Raw genomic sequence first — 8,711 nt, 5'->3', positions numbered from 1 at the left:
CCCGCGAAGCAGCCAGCCGTGAAGAGGAGCGAGGATGGCGGGGCTCCTGCCCGCCAGGCACCCCGGTCCCGGCCCGCCAGGCGCTTCACTCCCCGGCCCTCCAGGCGCTCTGGTCCCTGGCCCGCCAGGCGCTCTGGTCCCTGCCTGCCAGGCGCATCACTCCCCGGCGGGCCAGGTGCACCGGTCCCTGGCGAGGGGCTGGCAGGGTGGGGGGTGGGCGTTCAAGCCCCGCCCCGGGGGAACCACGTGGCCCTCCCCTGCCAGTCTTCTCTGTGCCAGGTGATCGTTTAGTCGCGGTAGCAGAAGGATCTTGCACACCGTCGGTAATCCGAATTTGCAAAGTGATTCTCTTCCCTTAATGGCGAGCGCCCCGCCCCCGCGCGGCCGCCGCCGCCTGTGCGCCGCTCAACCCAACTCCGCGCGTCCATTGGTCGGCCGGCGGGGGGCGGGGCGCGGGGGCGGAACCGGAACCGGCCGCGGCTCGGGGGCGGGGCCTGGCTGGCGGCGGCGGCGGCGGCGGCGGCGGCGGCGGGAGCGCGGCCGCGGTGGCAGGACCCGGGCCGGTCCCGCAGCCCGGCGCCCCATGCTGCGCGGCAGCGGCCAGGCCGCAGGAAGAGGCCGAGGCCGGGCCGTGCCGGCTGAGCGCGCGGCGGGCCCGCCATGGGGTCCCTGTTCCGGAGCGAGCCCATGTGCCTGGCGCAGCTCTTCCTGCAGTCGGGCACGGCCTACGAGTGCCTCAGCGCGCTGGGCGAGAAGGGCCTGGTCCAGTTCCGAGACGTGAGTGTCCGCAGGCCGTGGGGGCGCGCCGTGCTCCCATGTCCCGGACGGGGACGCCGAGGCCCCAGCCTGCCGGCCTGAGCTTCCGCGGCCGGGGTCTCCCCGGGGTGGGGGGCGCCGAGCCGCGCGGACAGCGAACCCCGTGGCGTCCCCGTGGGGTAGTGGTGGGCGCTTCGCGGGAGCAGAGGGCACCGAAGCGGGGAGACGGGTCCCGCCTTCGGGAGCCGCGGCCGGGGACTGGCGGGGTCGTCGGGCCGGCCCGGGGGACAGGGGCCCTCGCGGTGGGGAGCGAGCTGGGCAGCGGCCGGGGGAGAGGCCTCCGCCCCGCGTGTTGGTGGAGGGAGCTGTGTGCCCAGCAGGCAGCAGCCAAGGCTCCGCGGGCGCAGGCCCCTGCCTGCCTGGGCCCCGCCTGGGTCCCCTCGGCCGTCGTAGGGCGCTCGCTTGTTGAGTGGCTGAACAAGCCTGGACTGGGTGCCTGCTGCGCTGGGGACCAGCTGGTGCGCAGGGCGGCCCCAGCCCCCGGGTTCTTGGAGCTCAGCGCCTGGCAGGAGGCAGGGAGGGGGCTGATGCTCTGGCCTCCGCCTTCCCAGGGGGAGCACCCTGCCCAAGATCTGGCGTCCCGGGGTGACTCGAGGCGTGGGGGAGGCGGCCCGGGCTCTTCCTGGTTCCTGGAGCTGGTTGGCCTGGCCGCCCGCAGGTGCCGCGCTCAGCCGAGCAGGGCAGGGGTAGATCCGAGAGATCCCAGCAGGTGCTCCGGTTGCCGGGTGCCAGCCTAGGTGCAGGGCATTGGGGTCCAGAGGAAGCTGAAGCCAGAATGCTGTGCCCGGCTCTTCCTTGCGGGGGTCCACGGGCTCGGTGCCTCCCTCCCGCTCTCTCTGGTTCAGCCCCTCTTGCTGGCTTGGCTCTGGGGAAGGGGGCGGGTGACAGCTAGGGGTAAGCCCTGGGAAGACAGGTGCCAGGCGCTCGCTCCGCTGGCCAGCTCATCTCACGCCTGGAGCTGCTGGAGGGGGAGGACGCACGCGGGGATATCGGTGCCGGTGGTGCCAGGGCCCGGGATCTCCATTAAATGCCTGTCTCAGATGCATCTCTGTGGAAATGTGTTTGATACTGTAGGCCTTCAAAAGGGGAAACAAACAAACAAACAAACAAACACAAAACTGTAACTTAACTGTAAAAGAAGCCCCACAGCTGGGAGGCCGTGTATGTGAGCTGCGACGGTGGCCAGCGTCAGCGCCACCATCCCCTCATCAGGAAGCCCCTGGGTGTGGGACGTGCTGTGCAGTTAGCGTTAACTCTGCTGCGGGAGCAGGGGAAACGGACCCTGGCGGCCGCATCGCTTCCCTTCCCGTCCTTACTCTGCAGGTAGGGGAGCGTCTCAGGGGCTCGGAAGTGGTGGCTTTATCTGACCTCCAGAAGGGAATGAGACGCTGACAAACAGAAGTGAAATTGGAATTATCTTCTGCTTAATTCTTAAAAAAAACAAACTGAACAAGAACTGAGACTGGGAGCTCCCACTTCCCTGGTCCTTGGAGGACCTTCCTGCCGAGCGGTTGTCTGAGTGTCTCTGAGGGTCCCCAGGACGAGCCCTGGGCGGAATGAAGACAGAGCCTTGTGTTGAATGCTTCTCAGCAAAAATGATTGCTCTGATTTTATTTATTTATTTATTTATTTTTTGTATTTTTGACAGGCAGAGTGGACAGTGAGAGAGAGAGACAGAGAGAAAGGTCTTCCTTTGCCGTTGATTCACCCTCCAATGGCCGCCGCGGCTGGCGCGCTGCGGCCGGTGCACCGCGCCGATCCGATGGCAGGAGCCAGGTGCTTCTCCTGGTCTCCCATGGGGTGCAGGACCCAAGGACTTGGGCCATCCTCCACTGCACTCCCTGGCCACAGCAGAGAGCTGGCCTGGAAGAGGGGCAACCGGGACAGAATCCGGTGCCCCGACCGGGACTAGAACCCGGTGTGCCGGCGCCGCAAGGTGGAGGATTAGCCTATTGAGCCGTGGCGCCGGCCATATTTATTTATTTTTTTTGACAGGCAGAGTGGGCAGTGAGAGAGAGACAGAGAGAAAGGTCTTCCTTTTTGCCGTTGGTTCACCCTCCAATGGCCGCCACCATTGGCGGCCGGCACACCGCGCTGATCCAATGGCAGAAGCCAGGTGCTTCTCCTGGTCTCCCATGGGGTGCAGAGCCCAAGCACTTGGGCCATCCTCCACTGCCATCCCGGGCCACAGCAGAGAGCTGGCCTGGAAGAGGAGCAACCGGGACAGGATCGGTGCCCCAACCGGGACTAGAACCTGGTGTGCCGGCGCTGCAAGGCGGAGGATTAGCCTAGTGAGCCGCGGCGCCGGCCCTGATTTTAGTTTTAATTGTAGAAGCCGTATGTGTCTGTTGTAGAAACGTAGACAGCAGGATCCCATAACTCAGAAAATAACTCCTCAGCTTTCTGCAATGTGTACCATTTTTCAAGTAATGTTTTCATTTATGCATTTTTATATAGTTGAATCACATTGAGTATCCTTAATCTGCCTTTTATACACAAATCTCGACAATTTCTTAATTTCATTAAACATTAAATGTTTATTTTTTTAAGCTCTGTGTTGTAAGAAGTGGAGACAAGGGCACAGTGACCCCCGGGTCCCCTAATGTAGAGTGATGGCCACTTGTTCTCTCCCTCCCCTTCCCTTCTCCCAAATTGGATGAAGTAAACCCAAAGACGTATACTTTAATATTTCATTGAGTGTGTCTAAAAGATAAAGACCCTTTGGAATCATAGCCATGGGGTGGGCACTGGTGCAGGAGTGCCCACGTGGGAGGCCTGGACGGCTCCGGCTCTGACTCGGTCCAGCCCCTGCTGTTGTGGGCATCTGGGGAGGGAACTGGTGGATGGGAGGTGTCTGTCTCTGTCTTTCAAATAAATTTTAAAAAATTAAGATTTTTAAAGTCATAGCCATAACATTATTATCATGCCTGGACATTTTTTTTTTTTTTTGATAGGCAAAGTTAGACAGTGAGAGAGAGAGAAAGGTCTTCCTTCCGTGGGTTCATCCTCCAATGGCTGCTGCAGCCGGCGCACCGCGCTGATCCGAAGGCAGGAGCCAGGTGCTTCTCCTGGTCTCCCATGGGGTGCAGGGCCCAAGGACTTGGGCCATCCTCCACTGCCTTCCCGGGCCACAGCAGAGAGCTGGCCTGGAAGAGGGGCATCCGGGACAGAATCCGGTGTGCTGGCGCCGCAAGGCGGAGGATTAGCCTGTTAAGCCACGGCGCCGGCTGAACATCAGTTTCTATTTAGCTCTGTAAAGCTGTGTGCCAGGACTCACCCATTTCCAGTGTGCAAGTCGTGGTTTTCAGAACCATGCCCGCAGTCTGGTGTAGAGCGGTCGCCCAGGAGTCCTCGTGCCCAAATACAGATAGCCCTGGTCTCGAGCCAGCCCCGCCAGCCCCGGCTACCACTGCTCCTCCTCCTGGGCATTTTCTGCAGATGGAGCCCTGGGCTGAGTTACAGAGAGAGAGAGGGAGAGACAGAGCGAGGTATCTTCTATCTGCTGGTTCGCTTCCCAGATGTTTGTAATGGTCAGGGCTTTGCTGGCCTGAAGCCAGGAGTTTCTTCTGGGTCTCCCACGTGGGTGGCAGGGACTCAAGTTCCCAGGCCGTCTTCCTTGCCTTCATGGGCGCGTTGGCAGAAAGCTGGACTGGAAGCAGAGCAGCCGAGGCCGGGGCTGGCGCCTCCATGTGGGATGTTGGGGTTAACCTGCTGTAGTGATGCACTTCTCCATGCGCTCATGTTTGCATCCTTAGGTTAAATTTCTCGGTGGGGTGTTTCTGGGCCAAGGGATTTTTTAAAAATATTTATTTTATTTATTTGAAAGACGGAGTTACAGAGAGAGGTGGAGACAGACAGAGAGGTCTTCCATCGATGGTTCGGTCCCCAGATGGCCGTAACGGCCAGAGCTGCACCAATCCGAAGCCAGGAGCCAGGAGCTTCTTCTAGGTCTCCCACGCGGGTGCAGGGGCCCAAGGACGTGGGACATCTTCTGCTTTCCCAGGCCATAGTAGAGAGCTGGATCGGAAGAGGAGCAGCCAGGACTCGAACTGGCGCCCATGTGGGATGCCAGCACTGCAGGCCAGGGCTTTAACCCACTGCACCACAGCACTGGCCCCTGGGCCAAGAGAGATATTTTTGGGACTTTTTGGATGGTGGCGCAGGAGCCATGTGGCTCACGGCCCATGCAGGGGGGTGGGGGTGGGGCCCGCTTCCCCACACCCACGGCAATAGCGTTTTGTGTTCAAAATAAAATGCATTTTCCCATTCTAGAAGAGTAAAGCAGATTTTTCATCTTTCAGCTCAACCAGAATGTAAGTTCTTTTCAAAGAAAATTTGTTGGTGAGGTGAAGAGGTGTGAAGAGCTGGAGCGAATATTGGGTAAGTTCACTTTCCGTTTTACAGCTTGATGGTGTTCATGAACGTGAACTTGGTTCATTGTAGAAGGTACCGGAAGGCAGAGAGGAAAGGTCATGCTCCGGCAGTCGCTCTGTTGTCGTGCAGATTGATCCAGACCTCGCCTGCCGGCTGCGGAAGCAGGGTTACGTAGACCATGGGAGGTTCTTCTGTTATCCTTGCTCCTTACTAAGTAGTACTTTCCTGTCCATAAACATGTGGGGGCCGAGTTGGGCCCGGAGACTCGGGAGGCCGCGTCCCCTGTTGCGGCTTCCTGCTGGTTTAGGCCCTGGGAGGCCCTGGTGATGGCTCGATTAGTTGGGTCCCCACCACCCACACGGAGACCTGGATTGAGTTCCTGGCTTCTGGCTCTGGCTGCAGCCCGGCCTCAGCCTCTGCAGGCGTTTGAAGAGTAAACCAGTGGGTGGGGGAGAGCTCTCTCCCTCCACCCCTCCCTGCCTCTCAAATAAAGATGGGGGGGGCAGATCACTCGCCGTTTTTAATGGCTGCAGAGAGTTTCCTGGTATTAAGGTGCCATGATTTATTTAGCCAATCTTCTGTGGCTCATTAATTTAAAAATATTATTTACACCTTAATATATTAATGTCAGATTAGGTCAGGGCGCAAAGGCAGCCTGGCAGACACATTGACGGTCGTTCCTCCAGGGCCTCCTTGCAGGGCAGGGCAGGGCAGCTCCATTGTTAGCCGGTAACAGACTCAGCACCCAGGGCTGCCTCCTTCATCTCCAATGCCTTTAACTTCTTAGCCTCACGTAGTTGTTCACAGATCCAGCCTTGTTTTGTTTTTTAAAGATTTATTTTTCTATCTGAGAGGCAGAGCTACAGACAGAGTGGTCTTCCATCCGCTGGCTCACTCCCTAAATGGATGCAGTGGCCGGAGCTGGGCCCATCTGGAGCCAGGGGGTTCCTCCGAGTCTCCCATGTGGGTACAGGGGCCCAGGCATTAGCAGGGAGCTGGATTAGAAGTGGAGCAGCCGCCCGTATGGGATGCCAGCACTACCGCAGAGGCTTAGCCCGCCATGCCACAGTGCTGGCACCCCCATCCTTGAAGTAGGGGACCTGGGGGAAGTTCTTGGCTCCTGGCTTCAGATCGGCTCAACTCTGGCTGTTGCAGCCATCTGGGGAGAGGACCAGCAGATGGAAGACTTCTCTCTCTCTCTAACTCTGTCTTTCAAATAAATAAAATAAACATTAAAAGAGGGGAAGTGACAGACATTTGGCTGGAGTACAGACTTTGTAGAAGAATTAGCAGAAGACGTGGGCTGGGGAGGAAGCAGGACTTTCAGAATGACTTCTGGAAGTTTGGATGTCATACGTATATCTTAAAGATTTACTTATTTATTTGAAAGGCAGAGAGGGAGATCTCCACTGGTTCACTCCCCAAAATGGCTGCAGCAGCCAGGTCTGGGCCGGGCTGGAGCCAGGAGCCAGGAATTTCATCCAGGTTTCCCACATGGGGGACAGGCACTTCCCAGCACATCAGTAGGAAGCTGGAGTGGGAGCAGAGCAGCCGGGGATGTGACCCAGTGCTCTGATGTGGGACGAGGGGGTTGCAAGTGGTGGCTGTAGCCCGCTGCTCCCCGTCAGCCCTGGCTTTTACACGTTTGACGTTAGCAGTAACTTTCGGTCATTGGAGGTCTGTTCCCTTTTGTACTGCTTGAGGTCCAGTTACTCCTTGGGTTGTGTTTGTGGGCGACGTTGTGTCCTTGTCTTTGAAACACGTGTGGGTCAGTGGGGAGTGAGAGGGCAAAGGTGATGACCCCTGAGATGGGTCTAGGACTTCCTGTGGCTTGAACTGTTTCTAAAGTTCAAGCAGACTGAACATAAAAATCAAAAACAGAATTCGAAAGTGAAGTTAGCTATAAATTGCTTAAAACAGTTTGTGTCCGATTGGAGACAGCCGTGAAGCCCGTGCTTCCTTTGCCATCTCGTTGGGAAGACTGCTGTGTCTTCCTCCCCCTCCCCCGCTCACGCCTTGCCCCCACTCTGCAGGTGGTAACACGTCTTGGAGATAGGCCTGGCAGGGACTTCAACAGGTGCTGTGGCTTCGGGCCTCAGGAAGTGGGCTCCTCACGGGATTGAAAACACAAGCTAAAGGAAGGAAGTTGGTCCTGGCGGGTGTGCTGTTCCTTCACAAATCCAGTTTTACCTTAAGTAGCCAGGCCTCACCGGTCGTCCTGCGTCCCAGCACGAGGGCTGCCCGGGGAGTCGCCGAGAGCCTGGCTTTGTGCCCTGTCCCTGGGTGCCCCGCCTGCTGGCGCGCGGGAACTTCCGGGTGCCTGGCTCCCAAGGGCGACTGCTGGGAAGTCGTGGTGGCGTCTCCTGGGGGCTGCCGTGGATCTGCTGTGGTTCTGGAGTGGGAGAGCTGGGAGCCCCGGCGTGACGGTGCCTGTACGTCGGGGGCTTTGTGTGTTTACGAGGTTGGGCTTCGCGGGTTGTAGCTCGTGTGCTAACTTTCATTTCCCCAGTGTACCTGGTGCAGGAAATCAGCAGAGCGGATATCGCCCTTCCCGAGGGAGAGGCCAGTCCTCCCGCGCCGCCCCTGAAGCAGGTTCTGGAGATGGAGGTGAGTCTAGCGCACCTGTGTGTGTCCCTCCGCCCCGTGCTGCCTGGTGCCTTCCGCCTTTCCTCTCAAGGCGTCGCCGTGGCTCCGTCCCCCAGGGTCATGGCATCCGCTCACTGGTCAGGTGATGCCTCAGGAAGCAGATTCCCGTGCCGGGCTCGCCGCCCCGGGCCTGCCCTTTGTCCCTGCGCTCCCTGGCCACCCCCTTGATTTCCAGCAGGCGGTGTGTTGGGACGGTGGCAGCCAGGGTCCCCTCCGGACTTACTGGCTGTGTGCTGGGAGGGAGCGTCTGCCGACAGTTGGGTGTCGTGTGTCGGCGTCCTCCTGCGAGGTGGCCACATCGAATTTCGTGTCAGCCTCTGTGGTTCATCACCGTGGGACCCAACCCAGAGCTCGATGGGGCTCTTGTGAGACAGCTCCCGCTGTGGGGCCAGGGCTGCTCTGTGTACCTGGAGGAATGCTAGTGACGTGGGCTGAGTGGACTTGGGAGAGAGGAGGAGGCAGGCATGTGGTGTGGCCTGTCGGATGGGGTGGGGACGAGGTGACCACAGACGTGCTGATGGCTTTGGGCGGTGCTTACACGGCAGTGCACAGCCCTGAATGTGGTGTGTTAGGGGTTCATAGGTGGTGTGTAAGCAGCGTTCATCGATCGCTGATTGGTTTCCCAATGCTTAGCTTTGCAACGCCTTGTTAGGATTATCTTGCGTATAGTTTTGTCAGTTCTTAATTTTCTTTTAAAGATTTATTTATTTATTTGAAAGGCAGAGTTACAGAGAGGCTGAGGCAGAGAGAGAGAGAGAGAGAGGGCTTCTATCTGCTGGGTCACTCCCCAAATGGTCACAATGGTTGGAGCTGGGCTGATTCGAAGCCAGGAGCCAGGAGCTTCTTCCAGTTCTCCCACGCGGGTGCAGGGGCCC

General features: G+C 58.8%; 1 protein-coding gene across 3 annotated transcripts in view; it reads left to right on the top strand.

The window, feature by feature from the left end:
• The first annotated feature begins 614 nt into the window (after nt 1-614).
• ATP6V0A2 (ATPase H+ transporting V0 subunit a2) overlaps nt 615-8,711 on the top strand; it is a 36,684-nt gene continuing 28,587 nt past the window's right edge. For 2 of the 3 annotated variants that reach the window (XR_009864909.1, XM_062182797.1), the window contains exons 1-3: nt 617-777; nt 5,118-5,196; nt 7,700-7,797. Coding sequence is in view for 2 of the 3 variants with exons in the window: in XM_062182797.1 (XP_062038781.1) it covers nt 661-777; nt 5,118-5,196; nt 7,700-7,797 (294 nt within the window). In the remaining variant the exon portion in view is untranslated. Of the gene's footprint in view, nt 778-5,117; nt 5,197-7,699; nt 7,798-8,711 lie in introns of all 3 variants that reach the window. The other variant, XM_062182798.1, reaches the window with a different exon arrangement.

The sequence above is a fragment of the Lepus europaeus genome, chromosome 23 (assembly GCF_033115175.1).
Source record: "Lepus europaeus isolate LE1 chromosome 23, mLepTim1.pri, whole genome shotgun sequence".
In the NCBI taxonomy this organism is placed as follows: Eukaryota; Metazoa; Chordata; class Mammalia; order Lagomorpha; family Leporidae; genus Lepus; species Lepus europaeus.
This window is presented reverse-complemented; position numbering and strand designations above follow the sequence as displayed.